General features: G+C 42.6%; 1 protein-coding gene across 13 annotated transcripts in view; it reads left to right on the forward strand.

Annotated features, from left to right (window-relative positions):
- The window catches only part of AGPAT4 (1-acylglycerol-3-phosphate O-acyltransferase 4), a 66444-nt gene that overhangs the window by 24079 nt on the left and 17248 nt on the right, over nt 1-25117 (forward strand). For 6 of the 13 annotated variants that reach the window (XR_014217494.1, XR_014217495.1, XR_014217496.1 and 3 more), the window contains exons 2-5: nt 7491-7726; nt 20561-20730; nt 21328-21489; nt 22732-22885. Coding sequence is in view for 8 of the 13 variants with exons in the window: in XM_082215311.1 (XP_082071437.1) it covers nt 7549-7726; nt 20561-20730; nt 21328-21489; nt 22732-22885 (664 nt within the window). In the remaining 5 variants the exon portion in view is untranslated. Of the gene's footprint in view, nt 1-2432; nt 2511-4657; nt 5554-6294; nt 6458-7490; nt 7727-8423; nt 8444-9810; nt 9907-20560; nt 20731-21327; nt 21490-22731; nt 22886-25117 lie in introns of those variants that run through there. The other 7 variants (XM_082215316.1, XM_082215317.1, XM_082215318.1 and 4 more) reach the window with 7 other exon arrangements.

Consider the following 25117-nt stretch of genomic DNA (forward strand, 5'->3'; position numbering starts at 1 on the left):
AGTGTCTACAATGTGTCATTAAATGTCATGTCTGTGTGTGCCAGTTTTTGCAGCATATACCACAGATGTGAAACTATAGCCAGGCACAGCTTCCTGTTGTGTGAGTGCATGGTGAAATGAGTACATGCATGCTTCCTATATGATATGGAAGCATTACTCGGGCCATCATCATGGATTGCCTCTTTTCCTGTTGACTACTCTTGAGAAGGCTCAGATTATTACGGTACTTTCCCCCCTTTTTAAACTTGGGTGAGGTTTTTTGTGCCTTCTGTTACTACAAGACCAAGGGTAATGCTTGAATTATTGGGTGTGGGAGAAATGGGGGCACCCCCTCCAAGTTTAACGCAAACATTCCCTTCTAAAAGGATTGGCAAGAGAGACTTTGCACATGAAAGCTCACACCAAGAACAAACTTAGTTGGACTCTAAGCTGCTACTGGACAATTGTTAATTTTTTAAAAATCTATTTGCAAAATGTAATAGGGTTGGCGCCTGCCGACAACCACCCCTCCTGTAATTTGAGCAGTAAACTGGAACATTCAGCTCCAGCAATAGAACTGTGTGTCATGACTTCAGATTATTCCCTGGCACCATGGGATATGTGGTGGAGAGGGAATTGTCTGAAAAGTCAAGCTCATAGGCCCCATGGGAGATAAAGCTACTTACATAGTTTTAAATTAGAGTATCCTTTATTAGAATCTGTGACAGCTCTCAGCCGTACCATGGGTCCTGTGCCATGTGGGGAAGGGAGATCTGTTGAAACAGAGTGTACCCAGGGATACAAACAGGATTTGCTGGACCCAGGACACTGTATGTGGATTGGGGCCCCTGCATTGCCCCTCCTTCCACACTGCAGACAATCTGTTGACAAAAAACTGCTGCATATGCATATATTTAACCTAGTCTATGTTTCATAGCCCTGAGAGTGACAGCAAAATACCCACAGAAGACAAACAAAACATTTGCCAACAATGACAAATAAAAATAAGCAAACATATTACTCTATAGTTAGGTGCAGTTTCACAACTGTGTCCTGCAATGCCAGTGCATGCTCCTTGGAGGCAGGATCTGTCACCTCCTCTGCAACTCCCCCAAGGCTGCCTCTTGGTGAATAGGAGGCAACGCTGGTCTCCTCCCACCTTTGTTCCTAAGGGAGATCTTTACTCTCCCCCCATTATTCCTGATGTAGCTCTTCATTCACCACTTCTTCGCTGGCCAGGGAAGAGGGCATTTTGTGGTTCACCTCAGGTGCCAAAATGTCTTGGGTCAGCCCTGTACTTGCCTACAGTGCCTCCATCTTGCCAGGATTCAAGCTCAGCTTGCTTTTCCTCATCCATTTGACCACCAGGCCCAAGCAATAGTCCAGCGCAGTGGCGTAGCGTGGGTTGTCAGCACCCGGGGCAAGGCAAGTAATTTGCGTCCCCTAACCCGTGGATTTGTGCCCCCTAACCCATGGATTTGCGCCCCCTAACCCATGGATTTGCGCCCCCTAACCCTAACCCCCAGATGTTGCGGCCGGTGCGGCCGGCCCCCCTTGCACCCCCCACGCTACGCCACTGGTCCAGCGATTGCAATTCACAGCCCCTCCATTCAGATGTTTTGTTTTGTCATAAATAATTTTTATTATCCTGATTCAGATGTTACGGATAAATAGAGCTGCCATCAGCAGACAGATGCCACCTTGCCCTGAAACTCCTAACAACCATTCCCAGCTGCTTCATGTAGATATTAATTGGCACTGGAGAAAAGATAGTCCCATAGGGCACCTCATAGTGTAGCCACCAGGGGCCCTTGAAGATTTTACCTTTAATGTGGCCATCTTTTGCACACATTTATGGGTGTGAGCTCTACTGAACACAGCGGGACTTACTTCCAAGTAACCATACATTGGCTTGGGGTCTTGGGCTGTATCTGGTGTCCAGAGCCAAAACCTTCCACACACCAGCTAGCACTTTTAGCTTCCTAGTAGTCAAAGAGATTTGTCATTCTGAGAAATGGTCGCGCTCTTAATCTGTTTCCTTTTGTTGATGAACTTTCCAGGTGATGAGTAGTGGGAGGGACGGGACATTTCCCAGTTTGTTATACTCACGGGCCATGTTTCATTTCAATGAATAATGATCTGATTTGGAGGCCACGCTCCTCTGGGCAGGACACGAGGCTCCTTCTGCAAGAGCCGTGTGCGTCTTAGCAGAGGGAAAGGAAAAGATGCTCCACCAAGGAGATTGGCTTCTGCAACAGCTGAAAGCCAAGTGTGTATTTCGGGGGGGGGGGGGTCTGCCTGTGTCTGCTTGGCGGGGCTTTGAGAAGGACCGAGGGAAACAGCCCCCTTTTTTGTCTCTCTCCCTCCGGCACTTTGCAAGGAAGTGACTGAGAGGAGCGTCAGCGAAGGAGCCTGTTTTCCTTTGGCGAAGGGACCCACCCCGAGGGCGGAGCCTGCCTGCCTTCCCCTCGCCGCTCGTGTGCCGCCTTTGCTCTCGCCCAGCGCCCATGCCGAGGGCTGCCTTGCGCCAGGTACGTGTCCCGGCAACTCTTCTTCGCAGCTTCCTTCTGGGGAACTGGGCGTGCAGGGGGACGCGGGGGGGGGGCAGCCCTGGTCCTTTCTGAGCGCAGATGCGTCTCCAGTGGATGCAAGTCGCTTTGCTCAGGCCATGCAGAAACCGTCACTTGCTTAGGTCTCAGGAGGGAGAGGCTTTGGGTGCCTTGGAGCCGGCCGTGTCCGTGGAAAGAGCTCGCTCGCATTAGTGGGATTTTCCTCCTGCTCTCCCGCGTCTGTCCCCCCAACACCCCTTATCTCCATTCATTGTGTGGGGCGGGGGGAGGCCGGGCAGCTGGAGGCAACGAGCATCTTCCTGCTCCCTTGTGCGCCTGCAGCATGCTCGGCTCCAGCTTCCCTTCTTCCCCGTTTCCATGGAAACACCAGACCAGACCATCGTCACCATATAGACTTCAGAATGACACCCGGCAATGTCCCTTGTGTGTTTCGGATGGGTGCGTTTGTGTCAGGGTCGGACACGCGTTGGTTGCCTTCTCACGTTCGGCGAGGAGCAGGTGGGGGAGGGAACGGGGTTGCCCAGGAAACTAGACATTTGTGACATTCTGTGGACGGCCGCTTTGCTGAAGTTGCTTTGCCATCCACCAACGGGAGGTGGTGGTTGTCTAAAATAATTAGCTTTGGCTGATGAAGTGCAACAGGGTGCTCAAGGAGACGAAGCCTGTCTCTCCCCAGATCGTTGCTTCTACATTTTACAGCCAAGGGAGGAAATGGCTGGTGGGAATTGCTGCTTGCCTGTGTGTCAAGTTGTGCCTGAATGAAGGGGCTTTCCTTGCCTCTGTCAGAATGTTTGCTAGTGCTGCTTAAGACCAGGGTTGAAGAACCTGCGGCTGGCCAAATTTTGTTGCGCTCTCGACTCAGCCCCAGACCCCCAGACCCTGATCAGGCATGATGGGAGTTGCAGTCCATTGACAACTGCTGGACCACTAACCCTCTCCCTGAGTTAGACTAAGGTGATGACACAGCTGTTGGAGCAGATGTTTAGGTTCATTGGGCACTGCAGTTCTACAGAATAACATTTGCATCCAAACAAGGAGAGAAGGATACTCCTGTAAGTAGCCTTATTTCTAAGAGTGTGAGTTACTGCTACTAGCGCTGCTGCTGCTATTTGTTGCTTGGATCTACTTATACCTCCATAAGAGCTAGTTTCTCACTGAAAGGTTTTGATCTTGAAAACGCTTGGAAGCCCCCCTGTCATCCTTCTCCCTTTTGTATTGACCCATAGCTGCAAATGTGTGAAAGATTCCAACTGTGGCAAGGATAAGAGTATGTTTTGTGGATATTTATAAACTGGTCTTTCTGTGTGTGTTTTTTTAAATATCATAAGGCATTTTTATATTTTTATTCAGCATTTTTTGTAAAATGTAACAAAAGTGGCAAAGCTACTTATTTATTGTTGTGTGAGCATTCATGGAAGAGAAACTTACTCACCAGTCACATAAAGTGGATAGTGCAGGGGTTGGCTGTTCTTTGGGTCAGAGTTGTGTGTGATGGACATTAAGCCTGACATTAAAATACCTAAAAGTGGTCATGTCACACCTCCAACACTTAACAACTATTAAAAATTGGTAGTTAGATATCCACAGGCTTTCCCTGTGAGGTTTGCCAAAACTTCATCTTCTCAATGGGATGTAAGGTGTTAGAATGGATAGATAAATGCAATCTTTAGTAGTCTGCTATTAAAACTAGTCTGCTTAAGTAGCTTGCTATTTATTAAAAAGTGTCTATTTTTACCTTTTTTTCTTTACAAGCTGAACTTTTTTTTGAATCTATGGTCTTATGACAGGTGTTAGCTTTTGTCCCGAACATCGTCATCATTATTTAAATGGAGATTGCATATGAAAATGATGAAGTTTATAGAGTGGGCTTGTGATAGTTGTGAAGTATACATTTATTTAGGGAAATACTGTGGCAGCTTCCTTCTTCCTATTCTAGACAGAATCTATTTGAAACATTCAGCTTGAGGAAGAGTGGAGGTTAGTTAATTCCCAGGAAATTTGTTGGCCTAAGCGACTTCAAGCTTTCTGGTGTATAAGCCTGACAGGTATTTTGTTCTTTATTGCTTCTGATGATTTTGGATCAGGCTGACTTCAATGTTTGTAGAGATGCAGCACACTTTGTCCATGACATATTCTGAACCTTTTCCATTAAAAAAGCCCAGGGAGCATGTCCTCTAGGTGGAATAGTAGATGTGGACTTGCAAAATGTACCTTATTTATTTTTTAAAGTTGTATTTTTCTCACTTCTTATCAGATGAAGACTAACCATATATAATACTAAAACTTAATACTGTGTGTGTATATTCACACAGACACCAAGCCATACACAGCCAACAGCCCTCACCCCCTGCCCCCAATATAGCATTGAACAAATCACCATTCATCAGAGCATGCATGACAGCTGCTTTTAAATTGCTTCCTATTTTAGCTGTCCTTATACAGAAAGCTCTTTGTCCAATATATGTGGCAAGCTTAATGCATACAATCTTCTTCTTGCCCAGGGTTCCATAAATCCACTTGCCAGCAGCAAGCACCCCTGAGTCTGCCCCACAAGTCCAACATAAAGATTATTTTTCTGAGGGGCTACTGCATGGTGTGAGGCAGCAGCGAGGCATTGCTGGCAGTGTTCAAAATTAGCCAGACACCTGGCTATCAGCCACTTGTGAACAGGTGAAGATGCCTGGGTGCCACCTGGAGTCCTGTGTCCAGTTCTGGGTGCCACAATTTAAGAAGGATATTGAGAAGCTGGAACATGTGCAGAGGAGGGCAACTGGGATGATCAGGGGTCTAGAAGCCAAGCCTTATGAGGAATGATTGAGGGAGTTGGGTTTATTTAGCCTGGAAAAGAGGAGATATGATACCCATCTTCAAATATCTCAAGGGCTGTCACATGGAAGATGGAGCAATCTTGTTTTCTCCTGCTCTGGATGGTAGGAACCGAGCCAGTGGATTCAAGTTACAAGAAAGGAGATTCTGACTAAACATCAGGAAGAGCTTTCTGAATGTAAGAGCTGTTTGACAGTGGAACAGACTCCCTCAGAAGGTGGTGGACTCTCCTTCCTTGGAGGTTTTTAAGCAGAGGTTGGAGGGCCATCTGCCATGGATGCTTTAGTTGAGATTCCTGCATTGCAGGGGGTTGGACTAGATGACCCTCAATGTCCCTTCCAACTCTACGATTCTATGATTCTGTGATTAAGATATTATGGTGAAATAGAACTGAGTGTCATCAGCATACTGATAGCAATATGATATCAGTACGAAACTCCCTAATGATCATTCCCTTCCCAACAATTTCATGTAGATATTAAATAGCACTGGAGATAAGAGAGTCTCCTACAGCACCCCATTGTGTAGCTACCAGGAGGCTCAAAGGCAATGCTATTCTCTGGACTTGGTCCTAAAGGCAGGATTGGAACTGGTGTAATACAGTCAGTGCTGGTCCCAAGGCTAACTACCTGCATGCGTGCCAACACACACACACACACACACACACACACACACAGAGAGAGAGATGTTTTGTAGAAAAAATGAAAATCACAAAACTTGAAACTAAATTTATTTTAATTTGCAAGTAATACAAGCGTTACCTGTGGATGGTGTATATTAACAAAGGCCACAAAGTTTTTGTTTGACAAAGTTTGCTAAAAGGATAAAATAGGTGGTACTTAGAAAACAGGGTTTTACCCTCATAAGTAAGTTTTAATAAATCTTATTGTAACATTCTGGGTTTGTCTCTCTAGAAATATCTTTTAAGAGCTATAACCTTCTGCTGGTGATATCTGTCAAGAAGCATCATGTCTTTCTATCAGGCACGGCAGCAGAGGGAAAGGAAAGGAAGAAGCACATGGTGTTCACAGTATTGACCTTGAAAGTGAAATGAAGAGCTAGCATTAGAAATAAAGCAATAGGTAGTGTTGTGCAGCTCTTATAGAAAGTAAACATGATCCCCTTGTGGGTGTTCAGATGGGGGGGGGGCAAACTCCTTTAACACTTATTGTTTGGAAATGGCAACATTTCTATGTTCAAGTTTCTGAAGTGGAGTTTTAATGGGAAAAGGGTAGAAATAGATCATATTTTAAACTATTTCATATATTTCCTATCCAAGGTTTTAGAATCTGCAGAGGTAACCAATTTAAAGTGCTTTTTCAAGGTGTTCCTTTTTGGTCTTGTCAGCACCATGTCATTGGCAGCTAAGAGCAAATGTTCTGAAAATGTTTGTCTGTTTTATCAAAACGCATGCAGTGACCTCTTAACAGAGTCTGCATCCATTAAGGGTATTAGTAACATGTATCTTTGTGTGTTCCTACCAACCTAGCAGTTCGAAAGCATGTAAAAGTGCAAGTAGATAAATAGGTGGGAAGGTAAATGGCATTTCCGTGCGCTGCTCTGGTTCACCAGAAGCAGCTTAGTCATGCTGGCCACATGACCTGGAAGCTGTACGCCGGCTCCCTCGGCCAATAAAGCGAGATGAGCGCCGCAACCCCAGAGTCGGCCACGACTGGACCTAATGGTCAGGGGTCCCTTTACCTTTACTATCTTTGTGTGTGTGTCTGAAAAATGTCACATTTTCTTTTCTTTTTTTAATGAGCAAAGTTTTGAAATGTAGCTTTATATAGCTGCTTTCTACACTTCCCATATTTCCCTTCATCTGTAAAAAAATCAACCCCTGCTATAATCTGGAATGTGTGTTGGACCCTAAGATATAATCAAGATCAAAGAAGGGTATGACCCAGTGACCATAGACTACCCCATAACTAGTGCTACATTTCAGACATGGTCCCAATATTGCTATGTATCATCTAAGGTTAATTTTGTGAGATTTGCTTTTTGTGAGGGTGACATTAAATACGTTGCTGCTCTTGGGTAGAAAAGAGTTGGATTCATCACAGTAACACGAGTTTAACCTTTTTATAAAAAAACGTTTTCTCATCTTTTTTGCAGTTAACTTTCCGAATTGTTTGGATTGCTTTCTGAAGGCTTTGCATTGCTGCCTTAAATCATGGACATCGCTGGGTTTCTGAAGTCTCAATTCATTTGCCACCTCCTTATCAGTTATGTATTTATAGTGTCGGGACTGATAATCAACTTCATTCAACTCTTCACATTAATCCTCTGGCCGTTCAACAAGCAACTTTTCAGGAAGGTCAATTGCAAGCTGGCTTATTGCATTTCAAGCCGTAAGATATTTTTATACCTTTTATTTCTGTTGTGTTGTGGGAGGGTGAATTTTAAATGCGTAAAGCATTCCATGTTGCTTTTGCCAGATGTGTGTTGGGACATATGTTTCATCCTACTTTGGGGGGGGGGGCGAGGAAGAATCTTCTAGTTGTTCCTAAATCAGTAACATGATTGTGGCACACACAAAAGCCATGTAGAAGTGTCTTCCAAGTTTAGCAACAGTGCCAAGTTTTACTGTGATTATGAAGATAGTGATGAATAACTTCTACAAATCACAGGATGAATTTCTTTGGATACCACAAAGACTAATACAGCTGCATTTGTTACAGCCATATAAAATATCACAAAGTGCTGAGCAATTACATTATCGTCGCTTTTGGGTTTCCCTTGGACGAACATAGCTTGTGTTATTTTGTCTCTAATGGTTAGGCTGCAGATAGTTGAGCTTCTTTTCTTCCCACACTCTGCTCTCCTCAATTTCCTAAGTATATATTATTGAGCAGCTTCCCCTTTCTACTCATGCAAACCTTTGTTATTGGCAGAGGGTTCCAACTGGATACATCTCTACAGATTTGCACAATGAGGGCTTTTCAGTCTATGTTTCAAACACAATTGGATTAGAAAAATGAAACTGTTCTGCATTATGGTTGTGGAATTCCAGGTTCTAAGGATTTTCTGCCATTCTGTTTTTGGCTTCTAAATGTCACAGAACGACTGTAAGTAACAAAGCGTCCATGCAGAGTGTCTGTGAGTGGCATGTACTATGCACATGAGTTACAATCACATACCACTGTGCAGTTCAAAAATTTCTTTTTTGTAAAAAACAACAACCTAGTTAGGAGATAGGTTGTGGGCTGCCAGCAATGCTAAATTTCTAACAAACTCTATCTTCTGTGATAGCTTTAATGAAGCAAAGTAAGAGATTGTCACAAGATATGTCCAGCCCATGGAAACAACAAAAGTGGTTTGAAACCATTTTATCACAACCAGGGGGGACACACAACTACCTCACAGTCTCTTAACCCTGGTTAAATGGCAGCCTACATTCTAGTTGCATGAGTCTTAAATTGGCTGCTTTCAAAAATGCCCCGTCCCCCGTCCCCCCCACTCCCAAAGAAACCTTGAACTCAAGGGACTCTTCCTTTATCTGAAACAGTCTGTCTCTAGAGAGACAGGCAAGAGCCGAAGTCTGTGAATAATCTCAATAGCGGGTAACGGGCTCCCTGGTGGCCACTTTCAGTGGAGTGATTTTTCTCCCCCACAGCCTGCTTTGATGACAGGTGTGCTTGCCTTTCTAAGAGAACCAAAGGAATAGTGTGTGTGTGTGTGTGTGTGTGTGTGGCACGGGTGTTAGTTGTCTTGGTTCCTAATTTTCTTTCTGAATAAATAAAGACGATGCCAATAGCTATTCTTGTGTGCTTCAAAGGGATGTTATTAAATCTCTGGATCAAATTACACTGTACAAATTATGACATTTGGATAGATGCAATCAAATCATTCTCCAGTGAATGGCAAAGCTCCTTAGTCTTAACCAGGGGCTGAGTGGAGAGTTTAGAATACTTGCCCTTGGAGGAGGAAAAAATAGAAGGGAGTGGCAGTGAAAATAATAATTTTTGCAACAGGTTTTTTGAAACTCCAGTAGAATAATGGTTAAACAAATAGTTAAGTTGACCAATAAAAAGGGAATAGTCTTTTGCAGATGTGAAGTATCAAAATTATCTCTCACAATAATGTAACATATGGCTGTTTAAATACTGATGGCAGAGTATTACCAGGGTTAGAATATGCTGAATGAAGTTTTTGTATACGAAGCTTGAAATGGAGACTCAGTTATGTGTGGTAAGTCGGGGACTGCAGCTATTTAACCTATTCATAGGTAATTTATAGTCTGTGGGTAAGCGATGAGGAAGCAAAGTCTGTAGTTGAAACCATGTTATGTGGAAAGTAAAATCCAAAGCAAATACTGAAGAACCCGAGAAAGTTCTCTCCTCAAGCTTAGATCCAGAAAATGGCAAGGGAAATGTAAAGTGGTGCAAGGACTATTTTTCTATGTTGTTTCTATGTTTTCTAGAGACACACAGTGACACCACTTCATGTGTCTGGTATTTGAGAAGCAGGATCGTTAGAGGCTTGGCCCAGTCTTAATATATCTCTCCTTTTAACAAAGTACATAAAAGAGGTGAGGGTTGTGAGGGCTGGAGAAGCTGAGTGTACTTTCAACATCTTTCTGTGAGAGTGAGTTAGTGTGTGAGCCTACTTGGGGCATAGGGCAAATTGTCAGAGTTTTTAATAGATTCAAGTATGTACAGCTTTTGGAACAGCTTAATAAAAGTGTACAACACCTACTTTTCTTGTGACTAGGTATTTTTGCCATTTTTGTTATCCCCCAAATTCTCTTGTGTCTTGAACACATTTCTAAAATAACAGAGGTGTTTTTGCCACCTTAAACAGTGGCATAAGGTTTAGTGGACTGTTGTCCATGAGAACATGAGCCATAATAAACCTGTTCATATTTAAGGCGTCGTAAGTCCAGGGCATAAAAAGAAAATAGCTACCCCTCTGGGAAATGAGATTCCTGCCACTGTCCTAGTTCTTCAGTGTCCTTGGGTGATTTTTCTTGTGAAGTAAGTGTACAGTGCATAGCAAGAAGGAAACTGGCAAGTAGAACAATGGGAAGACATTCTTTCTGAATTCCTAGTGTGTGTGGGAAAGCAAGTCAGGAGGAATCCTATGCTTGCTACTCAAGCTACCCAACCAGGGATAGAGAAGAGAACTGCTGCTGCAAGAATATGAATTAAAAAACAAAAACAAAAAACAGGTGGTGGCAGGCAGGCAGGAGACTAGGTTTGCAAGAGTAGAGTGAGTGGGAGTCCCTGTGTTTGGGCCCCCCTCAGACCTGATATTTATTTATTTATTAAATTTATATACCGCCCTTCATCTGAGAATCACAGGGTGGTTTTCAGTATACCCCTAGACATGATTTAGCCTATTGAATTTTCATGTTCTTTGGGGATCTGTCATTAGGTTAGCCAGCGTACTCACTGGAGCTGTTCAAGAATTGAAATTGTAGAATGATTTTCTGAAGGGGGGATGAAAACATGGCTGAATGCTACCGTATTTTTTGCACCATAACACTCACTTTTTTTCCTCCTAGAAAGTAAGGGGAAATGTCTGTGCGTGTTATGGAGGGAATGCCTACGGGTGGCATGCCTACGGATTTTCCTCCTCTAAAAACTATATGCGTGTTATGGTCGGGTGCGTGTTATAGAGCAAAAAATACGGTAATTCTTACAAAAAAACTTATCTGTGTCTGTCTGTTAATCCAGATGATTACACTGGATATCTGCTTGAAAAGGATCATAGAATCATAGAATCATAGAATCATAGAGTTGGAAGAGACCACAAGGGCCATCGAGTCCAACCCCCTGCCAAGCAGGAAACACCATCAGAGCACTCCTGACATATGGTTGTCAAGCCTCTGCTTAAAGACCTCCAAAGTAGGAGACTCCACCACACTCCTTGGCAGCAAATTCCACTGTCGAACAGCTCTTACTGTCAGGAAGTTCTTCCTAATGTTTAGGTGGAATCTTCTTTCTTGTAGTTTGGATCCATTGCTCCGTGTCCGCTTCTCCGGAGCAGCAGAAAACAACCTTTCTCCCTCCTCTATGTGACATCCTTTTATATATTTGAACATGGCTATCATATCGCCCCTTAACCTCCTCTTCTCCAGGCTAAACATGCCCAGCTCCCTTAGCCGTTCCTCATAAGGCATCGTTTCCAGGCCTTTGACCATTTTGGTTGCCCTCCTCTGGACACGTTCCAGTTTGTCAGTGTCCTTCTTGAATTGTGGTGCCCAGAACTGGACACAGTACTCCAGGTGTGGTCTGACCAGAGCAGAATACAGTGGCACTATTACTTCCCTTGATCTAGATGCTATACTCCTATTGATGCATCCCAGAATTGCACTGGCTTTTTTAGCTGCCGCGTCACACTGTTGGCTCATGTCAAGTTTGTGGTCAACCAAGACTCCTAGATCCTTTTCACATGTACTGCTCTCAAGCCAGGTGTCACCCATCTTGTATTTGTGCCTCTCATTTTTTTTTGCCCAAGTGCAATACTTTACATTTCTCCCTGTTAAAATTCATCTTGTTTATTTTTGCCCAGTTCTCTAATCTGTCAAGGTCGTTTTGAAGTGTGATCCTGTCCTCTGGGGTGTTAGCCACCCCTCCCAGTTTGGTGTCATCTGCAAATTTGATCAGGATGCCCTTGAGTCCATCATCCAAGTCGTTGATAAAGATGTTGAATAAGACCGGGCCCAAGACAGAACCCTGTGGCACCCCACTAGTCACTCTTCCCCAGGATGAAGAGGAACCATTGATGAGCACCCTTTGGGTTCGGTCAGTCAGCCAGTTACAAATCCACTGAGTGGTAGCATAGTCAAGACCGCATTTTACCAGCTTCTTTATAAGAATATCATGGGGCACCTTGTCAAATGCCTTGCTGAAATCAAGGTAGGCTACATCCACTGCGTTCCCTTCATCTACCAGGCTTGTAATTCTGTCAAAAAACGAGATCAGGTTAGTCTGACATGACTTATTTTTCAGAAATCCATGCTGACTATTGGTGATCACAGCATTCCTTTCTAGGTGCTCACAGACTGTTTGCTTAATGATCTGCTCCAGAATCTTCCCTGCTATTGATGTCAGACTGACTGGGCGGTAATTATTTGGGTCCTCTCTTTTCCCCTTTTTGAAAATAGGGACAACATTTGCCCTCCTCCAGTCTGCCGGGACTTCGCCTGTTCTCCAGGAATTCTCAAAGATGACTGCCAGTGGTTCTGAGATCACATCTGCCAGTTCTTTTAATACTCTTGGATGCAGTTCATCTGGCCCTGGAGACTTGAATACATCTAAACTAGCCAAATATTCTTGTACTATCTCCTTAGTTATTCTGGGCTGTGTTTCCTTTGCTGAATCATTTGCTCCAAATTCTTCAGGTCGGGCATTGTTTTCTTTATCGGAGAAGACTGAGGCAAAGAAGGCATTGAGTAGTTCAGCCCTTTCTGTGTCCCCTGTTTGCATTTCACCATCTTCTCCTCTGAGTGACCCCACAGTTTCTTTGTTCTTCCTTTTGCTACGAACATACCCATAAAAGCCTTTTTTGTTGCTTTTAACCTCTCTAGCAAGCCTGAGTTCATTCTGTGCTTTAGCTTTTCTGACTTTGTGTCTACATGTGCTGGCTATTTGTTTGAATTCCTCTTTGGTGGTTTCCCCCCTTTTCCATTTTTTGTACACATCCTTTTTTAATCTTAATTCAGTTAAAAGTTCTTTAGATAGCCACCCTGGCTTCTTTAGGCACCTTCCATGTTTCCGTCTCATTGGTATTGCCTGAGGAATGTGAGATCATTCTTCTGAGCCTGCACAAACTCACTGGTCAGATTTCCACACCCCACACTAGAATGGGGTGGTGTCTGCCATGATGTAGTGTACTGTGCTACTTGGCACCAACATCCAGAATTGGCAGCAAGCAGCATAGATTTGCACTTGTTACAGGCTTTGCTGCCTTTCCACACTGGGTATTCTGAAACATCTAGTTTTCTGTTTCAGTGGCTAATTTTCCTTCCCACCCCATCCGTCCACTCCTCTTGTAGGGACTCAACTGGAAAATTTTATATCACATTTTTAGAACATAATTCTTCTGTTTTGATTTAGAAATTGAAGAAATAAGATAATAATACGTACAAAAATGGAACTCCAGTGCATTGTTGATGGTGTTTAATTGCCGCCCCCCAGCACTCAGTTTGTGAGTGCATATCAGATTTCCTTATTGTCCATTGTAACAGTGCCTGTAATGTTAATAGAGAAGAAAAAGACATTGTTGCACAAATGAGAGGATTGTTATTTTCCCGTTTGACCTCTTCTACACACACCTTAGTTGAAAAATGTTATAGTGTTTTCAAATTATCTATGTTTTATTTTTGGCATTAGGTAGACTACTTTTTCATTTGAGCTTATATTTGTATATTGGCATGGTTAAAACTAAATGTTAGATTTGGAAGCCTTTAGGGATTGAGAGGACTTGATCTCTTACTGAAGTTCGCTAGGTGTGGGCATTTGAAACACTGACATTCTGCTTGCCTTCCTTCTGCCTCCTTTTCAGTAGCCTTTGGATATATATTTAGTGCTAAATAACAAGGTAAGTGTTTAAAATGGGGTTTCACCTACTGCATAAGGAGTCAGGAGGATCTAATAAGCCCCTAGTTTAAATGGGATTGGGAAATAAAGAAACATAAAGGGAAAAAACCAATTCTTAATTGGCTCAGCAAGACTCCTGCTTGCATTATGGTGGCTAATCTTGATTACATGACTGCATGGGGGTTACCCTAAACCAGCGGTAGGCAACCGAAGGCCCGGGGGCCGGATGTGGCCGAATTGCCTTCTCAATCTGGCCTGCGAATGGTCCGTGAATCAGTGTGTTTTTACATGAGCAGAATGTGTCCTTTTATTTAAAATGCATCTCTGGGTTATTTGTGGGGCCTGCCTGGTGTTTTTACATGAGTAGAATGTGTCCTTTTATTTCAAATGTATCTCTGGGTTATTTGTGGGGCATAGGAATTCGTTCATATTTTTCTTCAAAATATAGTCTGGCCCCCCACATGGTCTGAGGGACGGTGGACCGGCCCATTGGCGAAAAAGGTTGCTGATCCCTGCCCTAAACTATCAGGGATGCGGGTGGCGCTGTGGCCTAAACCACTGAAGCTCTGAGGCTTGCTGATCAGGAGGTTGTGGTTTGAATCCCCATGACGTGGTGAGCTCCTGTTGCTCTGTCCCAGCTCCTGCCAACCTAGCAGATAGAAAGCATGTCAATGTAAGTAGATAAAAAGGTACCGCTGCGGCGGGAAGATAAATGGTGTTTCCATGTGCTCTGGTTTCCATCGCGGTGTTCCATTGCACCAGAAGTGGTTTAGTCCTGCTGGCCACATGACCCGGGCAGCTGTCTGTGGACAAATGCTGGCTCCCTCGGCCTGAAAGTGAGATGAGCACCGCAACCCCATAGTCGCCTTTGACTGGACTTAACTGTCCAGGGTTCCTTTACCTTACCCTGAACTATCAAACTGGGGGGAATTGCTGTGATAAGTGACAATGCATCCCAACATGGTATCAGCCTCAATCTTATGCAGGTGGAAAGGAAGGAGGTGGATTGGGGTTAAAGGGAGAAATGTGTGTAAGCACCTGTGTTGTAAGCAAGTAAGAGCATTGGTGTGTATAGGGAGAGGAATCGTGTGTGTGTGTGTGTATTAATGACTCTGGGCTTATGAATCAGAGGGTCATCTAGTCCACCCCCCCTGCAGGAATATGCAGCGGCCCCTTAAGGGGATCGAACCCTCAGCCTTGGTGTTATCAGCACCACACACGTAACCAACTTTGTGAGGTTGCCTGTTTGATATAACACTGGATTGGTGTTCCTTTATTTTTCAGGGAAGCTTTTGAACTTTTCTGTCCCTCTCTCATTTTGTACCTTTCCTTCTGTTTGACTTTGAAATCTCTCTCTCTCTCTCTCTCTCTCTCTCTCTCTCTGTAGCATCAGGAATGAGATTTCCTAAACAGTATTTTATCCCAGTTATAGTCTTCTGGTGTGTGTGTGTGTGTATTTTGAAAGGATACTGAAAATATGTAGCATATACTGTATTCCCCACAATACCGTCTGGTTGACTATTTTCAGATCAATTGCTGGGAAGTTGCTATGAAAAGGTTTTCCATCTCAGTGTAGCGGTGATCTCAGGTGATGTCTGCAGCCAGCCAGATGAAGCTTTTAATGAAAATGGTAGTTTTCCTGGGGAATGGGAAGGGTGTGCCCAGCATACGATTTGGCTTACATAAAATGTCTCTCTCCGTATCATAACAGGGTAATAAAATATGGAGCGCCAAAGCTTTTAGAATATTGGAAGTTATGTGCAAATGGGAATCTCCTTTGTGTGCTCTAAAACACATTCTAGTACCTGTCATACTACATGACATAAACGGAACAACCAAAATGGAAACTTCTTCAGGGTAAATTTCTTTATGTAGATGTAGAGCCATTCATGCTGAAGAAACAAGTTAGGCTAGGCATGACAGCAGTACATGTTTTGTCTAGAGGTCTTACTTGTGACATTTGAAGTGGCAGAGCTGGAGAGTAGTAAAACTCAGCCAGTCCTCCCTTAAGGTAGTAAGGAAAGGTTAGCAGAATGCTTAAAATATTTGTCATTGGAGCAAACATATGTCCCACTTTGTGCAATCTTCTGAAAAGGTTTATTTGGCTGTTTTTTAGGAATTAAAAAAAATAGCCTGGCAACTTCCAAGATCTATTTTCTAGTTATGCCACATTAATTCTGGCTTAAGGGATGGGGAAAGGAGGCCAGCTCTTCAAATGTATCTAAATTGTTCAACATAGCTGAGATAATTTATGTCGGCTAATTAGGCTGCTGTCCTAGTTTAACTCTGTGAAGTTGTCTCTCTCTTTCTTTCTCTACTTTTCCCTGTGAGTTCTTATAAGACAGTGTTGCTCATGAACTTGGAGGTAAAACTGCTATTACAGAATCATTTATTTATCTCGATATACAGTGGTACCTCGGGTTACATACGCTTCAGGTTACATACGCTTCATGTTACAGACTCCGCTAACCCAGAAATAGTGCTTCAGGTTAAGAACTTTGCTTCAGGATGAGAACAGAAATCGTGCTCTAGCGGCGCAGCAGCAGGAGGAGGCCCCCGTTGGCTAAAGTGGTGCTTCAGGTTAAAAACAGTTTCTGGTTAAGAACAGCCCTCTGGAACGAATTAAGTACTTAACCTGAGGTACCACTGTAGTGAGTCTTTCTTAAGCTTCCTACTCTTCTGCTGCCATGCCCTCTGGAACCCTTTTGCCATATTTTCCCCCAGCACTCTGGAGTTTTTGAACCAGGGCTTGTATGAATCAGAATTAGTGTCCAACTGGTGAAAGGGTCAGGCAGTTACTTTCTGGAGTACGACAGTTATTTGGGAGCCCTTTCTTCCTCCACTGACCTTGCGCAGTCCATACTTGTGAACTGGTCTATAGAACTGAAATAAATATCCCATGTCTTTTATGTGCACATGCATATGTGAGAGAAGTATTACTTAAATATATGAGTGTTGTGCTTGAAGCTAAAGTGTGTATTCTCAATAATCTGACAGGAAATTGGGCAATCTGATATCTTTCTTTAAAACCTTTACTTGAAGTCAGTGGTAGTAAGCTCCTGGATTGTGTTGGTTTTGAAGATGCTCATCTCCCCCACTCCTCCCCATGTGTACAGTGAAGGTTTGACTATAAATAATAAGGTTTAATTAGTGCTCCTTGAATTTTTATCCCTTAAAAAAAAACATGACTGCAAATGAGTGCGTGCTGTTGCATTTTTCTTGTACTCTTTTCTCATTCATGGGCTCATAGATAAACTGAATAAACAACAATTACTTGGCAAATAATTACTCATCCCTGAAGGCGCTGATTGAATACAGCAGGGGAGCAAAAGTTGCAGCGGTAAAAACATTATTTGGCTGGTAGGGTGGATGTAGAAAGCAGGAGAAGGAAGTTGAACACTTTTCTGTGTTTTGGCACATTCTGGTTTTGGACACAACAGGGAACAGCAATGCATCTCGGCCAAATACCGTATGATTTCATGTGGTATATAGTCTTCCAAGGGTGCCTTCCACATCACATTTAAACACATGCATTTTGTTTTTAAATTGCTCTGCATTACATCCCTTGTTTGAAACACTAGCCATGCCCAGGAACTACATGTGATGAGGATTACTTGGGGGGAGTACAGAGAATACAACCTTCACCCTATTTTCTGCCCTTCATGAGAATGAGGCTGAGGGTCTGAAGCGGTGAGCCTCAGTTAACAGTTAAAGACTTTGAGGCAGACAAATCCAGGGAGAGTTGTTATATTTATTTATTTAACCTACATATCACTCTTCAACAGAAAATATCAAGGTATTTTATAATAAAATATTTATTCTCTTTAAAAAACAACAACATTCAAAGCAGTGGCAGCTTTTCTTTTCTTTTTTGTGGATGGTATACAAAATGGACTTTTTGGCTATGACAGCATCTTCCCTTGTCCTCTCCCACATCACTGTGTTCAAAATATTCACCTCAATACCTGGAGTGTGGGGGTGATGGTAGCTTGTACGACACACATGCTAATAAACCAGTAGAATGCAGGCTTAAAATGCAACATGAGGAGCAAAGCCATCAGGTAAGTAAACAGATAATTCTGAATCCCTTAATTCTGAGACCTGAATCATTCATGGTACTAAATTTGTGTCTGTTCAAATAAAAAGTCTTCTAAACTTTGGCATAAGGAGTATGTGGGCTTCCTGTTTATGGTATCCACTTTCTTTTGCTCCCCCCTTCTGAAGAAGCTTGAGTACAAAGAGTGTACAGAAGGATAATTATGCAGTCATTTTACTATTCTGCAGAGTAACACCTGATTTAAATGTCATTTTTTTCAAGTGCACTTGAGAGAACTATTTTAAGCTTCAGTCGGGGTTGATATTCTACGTGGCTTTAATCCTTAGTAGGGGAAATGCTTTTTGTTTTGCTTTTTTGCATTCACGGTTGTTTCAGGCACTAAAATCAAATGTTGTTTGAAGTTTCTGTATCCAAGTTCTGAAGAAGGCGATTCGTGCTGACTCTTGACAGTGTATATTTCCATGTCTGAACACTCTTTTGATACATTTTTAAAATACGTACCAAAATATTAAATATCTATAGTAGGCTGGTGGCAAATGTCCCTTTCTTGGGAAAGAAGCTTGAGGGAAGTGGTGGGCATCCAGATCCAAGCACTCTTAGATGCGGGTAATTTTTCTAGATCTGCTTCTTTTGGTCTGGTTTTGGCAGTGAGGGGAAAAAACCATTTGTTGCCTAGTGGGATTCCTTCTATCAGGAGAAAGATGTGGGGAAGGTAACCCTTTTGATTTCTTCTTGATCTTTTAGCGGTTTCTGATACTATTGATCTTCATATCCACCAGGAACAGTTGTCTGAGATGGCAGTAAAAAGGTAAAGGTAAAGGACCCCTGACGGTTAAGTCCAGTCACGGACGACTCTGGGGTTGCGGCCCTCATCTCGCTTTACTGGCCGAGGGAGCTGATGTTTGTGCACAGACAGTTTTTCCGGGTCATGTGGCCAGCATGACTAAGCCGCTTCTGGCAAACCAGAGCAGCACACGGAAACACCGTTTACCTTCCCGACGGAGGGGAACCTATTTATCTCCTTGCACTTTGATGTGCTTTCGAACTGCTAGGTTGGCAGGAGCAGGGACCAAGCAACGGGAGCTCACCCTGTCGCGGGGATTCAAACCGCCGACCTTCTGATCGGCAAGTCCTAGGCTCTGTGCTTTAGACCACGGCGCCACCCGTACTGCATTGCAATGGTTCCATTTATACCTGGATGGCTCTCTCCAAAAAACTGTGCTGGGGGATTTCTGCTTGACGCCATGGTGTTTGCATTTTTGGGTTCCATCTTTATCCCCTCTGCTTTTTAGCATTAAATAAGTAAGTTAGATCAGCTAGGGACTTGGAGTCTGTTGTCATCAGTATGCAATTGGAACACTGCTCTTCCTGCTTCATATCTCTAGTGTGAAATGTAAAGGAGAAGGTTTTAGGTGGTGGGGGGGTTAAATTTTTTTTTTCTTGCTCTGCCAAGTTCTGAAGTTCAACTGAGATTCTAATAAGTTGCTATCCCTGCTTCATATATCCATTCCCCCCCTCCCTTTCTTCTTTCTGGTATGTATGTATGTATGTGTGTGTTTTATATACTGCCCTATACCCAGAGGTCTTAGGGCGGTTCACACAACAAAATCAAAATATAAAATCACAAAATATATAATCAAAATTAAAAACAACCCAATAACACCCCCCCAAACCCCACATTTTAAAAGGGCATTTTGTTTACCATTTCAAACTAAGTGCATCTTGGAGAACCATAAGTGTTGGGTGGAGGACAAAAGCAACAGGCAGGGCAATAAGCCCCACCCCTTTAAATTGTCCCACCTCCACAAAAAACACATTTAAATTATGTGGCACAACTGGTGTTTGGAATACAGGTCATGTCACTACTATAATAAGAAATACTTTTGTTCTAGGAAAAAAATCAAAGTTAGGCTATTTTAAAAATAAATAAATAAATTGAGTGGCACTGACAGTAGTACGATAGCAGTCTTAGCTCAAAAGCTTTTAAGCTGTTCTTGCCTGAATGCATGTCATCCCCCCCCCATGGGAATGTATTGCAAAAGATCAGTTCCTAGTTTCCTTGCTTGTCAGCTGTCTCCCTTCCTGAGATCTGTCTTCTGTTCCACACTATTCACAATAATATAAAAGGGTAGGTAAAAAATAAAAACCCCACAGAAAACTAAATCCAGGACCTCAGTTGGTTATAGTGTGCTGCTGAAAATGCCAAGGTCCCGGGGATTTGATCCCTGTATATTCCTGCAGATTCCTGCATTGCAGTGGGTTGAACTACATGAACCTCTGACTCCCTTCCAGCTCTACAGTTCTATGACCTAAGTCCTTCATCCAGTGCTTTAAAGGGATATAATGATCTCTATGTTTCCTACAACCAGGCCCTGCTTTGTGTATAATTGTATTTGGTTTGTTGGTGCTTCAGGATTCTGCTTAGACAATTATTATCCATTTTCACCATGGGCTGCTTTGGTAGGAAGGGTAGGATATAAATATAAGAAATAATATGTTCTGAGGAATCAAGAATGAATGCTCTAACAAAACCTCTGGTTATGTTATAAATGTGTATTCATTGATTTGTTTGTTCGTTCCAGAATTGGTGATGTTGCTGGAATGGTGGTCGGGCACAATTTGTACACTCTACACGGATCCCCAGAATTATGAAAAGTACGGGACAGAGAATGCCATAGTAATCCTTAATCACAACTTTGAAATTGACTTTCTCTGTAGCTGGAACTTTTGTGAAAGATTTGGAGTCTTAGGGGTGAGTCTTGACTAGTATTTTATCCAATTGCCCTTTACAAGAACTCTGTTGAGCAAATTGGAGGTCACTTAGATTTCGGGTTGTGCCTTTGTGCATCTTCTTTTTTTAAATTGGCATTTTTATAACTTTTATTGGCTTGGAAGAGTAGAACTGGTTGAAGAAGAGGATGAGCTCAATGTTGCATGGTGGTATATCACAGATTATGCGGACCTGATATATATATCAAACCTAGCAATCAGTTGTATACCGTGGCCAGCTAAGTGCTTGCCAATCCCGTTTGAGGAATCTCAAGCAAGAAACAAAACCAAGATATTTATCCCCTTCTTCATAAGATGCCATACTTGGTTGGTGGACTGTGAACGAGTTGCATGTCCTTGCTTTGTAATAGTAATGATTAATTCAAAGCACAGCGACCAGGGTGTTGTCTGGCTGAGGGCATTTGGAGCACATTGCTGCAGTGTTATTCCAGTGATGCTCTCTCCAAAAGGATGCATGAATGTATATAAAAAAGTGTACAGGTGTCTCTTTAATTATCCCTCCTCTTGTTACAGAGATATTGCCTTTTATTTCTCTTCTGCCTTTTCTTCTGTTTTTCAGAGTTCCAAAGTACTTGCAAAGAAAGAGCTTGCTTCTATGCCAATCATTGGCTGGATGTGGTACTTCCTTGAGATAGTTTTCTGCACGCGAAAGTGGGAGGAGGATCGGAAAAATGTCGTACAAGCCCTACTCAATCTCCGAGATTATCCTGAAAACTTCTGGGTAAAACACTTGGCAGTAGAGTAGAAAACATATATTTTTAGGAGGCACAAAAACCATTAAAATGTAATAACTCTGAATTTGGAACATAAATACTCTTTTACCCTTTTTCAGGGAACCCCTTCCACACCAGCTGATTTGCCAAAGAACTCCAGCATTTTAGAGGCTTGTGTGGTTGTTCTAGGACAAGGGTGGCCAACAGGAGACCTGTGGGCTGTATCTGGCCTGTACTTTAGCTTTCTCCAGTCCCCTCCACCATTTTGGGCTGGCAAGCTGCCGCTAAGCACTTGACAGGCACCACTCCAAGCAGAAAAAAGGTGAACTCTCATTTGCAGCTTAGAATGGTGCTTGTCAGGTGAGCAGCAGTCCTGATTTTTTAGTTTGTTTTGCTTTTCCTTTTGGCTGGGCAGTGCAGTGCAGCTGCCCAAGAGATTTTGCATAGGAAGTGATCCTGGATGGATCAAAAGGAGCACAAGAGCATCCTATCAGAAGGAACATTTCCCATAAGGAAATGGAAACCTGCTTCAGTGACACCTTTGTGAAGGAGTGGAGCATGGTTCTCCTGTGCTCTTTTTCTTTTTTAGCTTAAAGTTAGACCCTTATGTTATCTCTGGGAGGTAGGGCAGGTTGCCTGGGGAAGATCTGTTCCTCCAAAGTTGAAGACATTAGTCACCCGTCTTTTACACAGTCCACGTGAAGCATCTTCCAGTTCTCTTTGGCCTCACTTGAAGGGAGGGCTGAGCTCTAGAGATGAATGGGTGGGACTGGTACTTAATGGCATGTTCTGCTGTGGTCTTGCGGAAGCTCCTTCCTACGAAGCTAGTATTTGCCTCTGGAAGCAAATACCCCCAGTGATACCGAGCTATTCTGTGGCAAGCTATTTAAGACAGAGACCAGATTTGGCAGATAGTTGGAAAGAGCATTGTGGTATGCCTAAGAGCCAAGTGAGTCATCCATGCTTCCACACTCGTGCTGCGTAACGCACTTTGCAGCCTGATGCACCTTTCTTAGTGGTTAGGCTTTTTCCTAATGCCTTTGGAGACAGCTGCACTTTTGTGATTTATCTGAAATGCTGCGTTAACATACTGCATCAGAAGTAGTCATTTGTTTTCGTCTGTGTAAACTGTCCACTGGTATACAACAAAATGTAATGAATTCGTTGCAGGGTTTTGTTGTTGCTATTTCTTTAGTCGGTTTGTCTTCCGTATCAAGCTCTTTCGTGGTATATATATATTTCTCTTTCAGTTCCTGATTCACTGTGAAGGCACCAGGTTCACAGAGCAAAAACACAAAATCAGCATGCAGGTAGCTGAAGCCAAAGGCCTACCCAAGCTCAAATATCACCTGCTGCCACGGACAAAGGGATTTGCTGTCACCGTCCAGTGTTTGAGAAATGTAGGTAAGGAATTGCACAAGGAAAAGTTTCCAAGATATTATTTTGAAATCTTTTTTCAGAGTTATCTGCATACTGCAACTAAATAAGCGTCTAAACTAAAACAGAAGCAGCAGTTGCCACTGGTTCACATCAGCCACTAAATTAGACCAACAGTTTTTCTGCAAAGGCTTAATGGCAGTTCTGCTTACTCATGATAATTTACTCGTGATAATTTCAAAATAACGCTACTTCCCTTCCATCAAATCCCTCCTCCAAACGACTGCATTCTGACCATTGTATTTTGGCTTAATAACTGGAGATGTGAACAAGACATGACTCCATATGAAGCTCCTTCATCCTTTCCTTTGCAGCTGGAGCAAACAAGCCAGGAAGTCTTCCATCAACCAGTTTCCCAAGTCAGGATATTAAATCATGGTTTGAGGTTGGCTCAATAGTCTGGCTTGTTCTGAAGCTTGTTAACCATGGCCTCCCAGACCAAATGAACTAGGAATTGTAGTTAACAGAAGGCTTCCTGGTTTAATTGCTCTTGCTAGGAGGGAGGAAAGAAAGAGTATGTTTGTTCATTGTGTGGTTTTTAAAGCTGAGACATGATCATCCAAATGAACCCATGGTTCCCATGACTTTTTTCTCTAGACAAGATAGTTATCTATGTGTCAACAGTGAGAAAGTTATAGGCTACCTTTTTGGCTCAAAACAGTGTTAACTGTCAAGGGGATTTTAAAAATCTAAACTATTTGGGGGATGTTATTTTAAATTTTGATAATTTTGCAAAATTGATATGTTTTAACTTACTCTTGGGTTTTCTTTTTGTCATTTGCATTGTAATGCAGATAGGTGAACTACAGCTCCCATCCGCCCCAACAATCATGGTCAATGGCCATGGATGATGGGATTTGTTTTTCAGCAACATCCAACATTCCTTCCCTTTTGTCCTAATTTCAGTTTGGTTGTTCCAAATCTTTTTTTGCTTGCAGGCACAAAGGTACTGCATGAACTCTCCAGTTTACATTTCCTTGCTTTATGTGTTGTCCTTTAGCACAATATATGTGAGAAGCATTTTCCTGGGTAAATAGACTGCTATTATATGCCCTGAGGTAATAGCATATAGCGTTATAGAGAAGCTTATTGGTCCATCATTTCCTGACCTGTACTTTTCTTTTTTCTTTTTCTTTTTGGGATGTATATCTATTCAGATTTCCATTTCTTTCAGAGCTCTCTGATTTGTTTTCTTTTTTTTAAAAAAAAATCATTTCAAAGGGAAGAGGTGCTTAGGACTCTCTCCTGCCATCATATTTATGCCATGCAACTTCAAATGATTCAGTGGTTTTTGTTGGACAAGCTAAAATAAGCCCATTTTGGGTTGTAACATCAGTGTAGGGAGGGATATGTGTGGTTTTGCATTATTCAATTTTAAATACACACACACACACTTTTTTTTGTATACAAGATTGCTGTGAAAGGTAAATTACTCAAAATATTTAGGAGTTTGACTGCTCCTGGTGAGAAAATATCATCAATTTCCATCCTGAATGAAATGTTCAGCAAAAATCCAGATAGTCAAGAGTTAAAAGATCAATGACAAATAGGGCTGTGGAGTCTGGTGCCAGAATGATATGAACTGACAAGCTTAATTGTGGATCATTAGCTCTACTTACAGTACTTTCAGCCAAACAAGCACTACAGTTCTTTCCTTTCAGAGGACCATTTTAATTGGTGTATAAAGCTCTCTGCACTTTCCTTAGATCTCTAATTCAATTTGTCAGTTCATCTTGTATCGCGGACTTGCACGCTACTGTTGTAGAAGTCACTGGCTTACCCATCACTTCCAGAAAGTGAAAGCACAACCTCTAGAGGCCATTTTTCATCTTCATTTTACTCGCAGCAGTTTAGGTCTGCTGGATTCCTGGAGCTGCAGTCCTTTCCCTACATTCACATGATCAGCCTTCGGAATGGGAGTGAGATTGTTAACTGACGATGTGCTCTAAACAAGATGCCACCTTCTTTTCTTCCAATCTTCTGCCATTCTCCCGGGCAGCTGTATATGCCTGCAAAAGGCATGCAAGACATAGCATGTTTCTTATTGCTAAAACAGTCTTTGAATTTGTTTGAAATGAACTGGAATATTGCCCGTCTTCTGACTGTAAGATTTTTGGACAACCAGATAGTTTAACTGAAAACCGGCTATTTATTATCTCAGGTTTTTATGCACCGTTTAATCAGTAGCTTTTATAATAG

This window comes from Podarcis vaucheri (genome assembly GCF_965113315.1).
Source record: "Podarcis vaucheri genome assembly, chromosome: 3".
NCBI lineage: Eukaryota > Metazoa > Chordata > Lepidosauria > Squamata > Lacertidae > Podarcis > Podarcis vaucheri.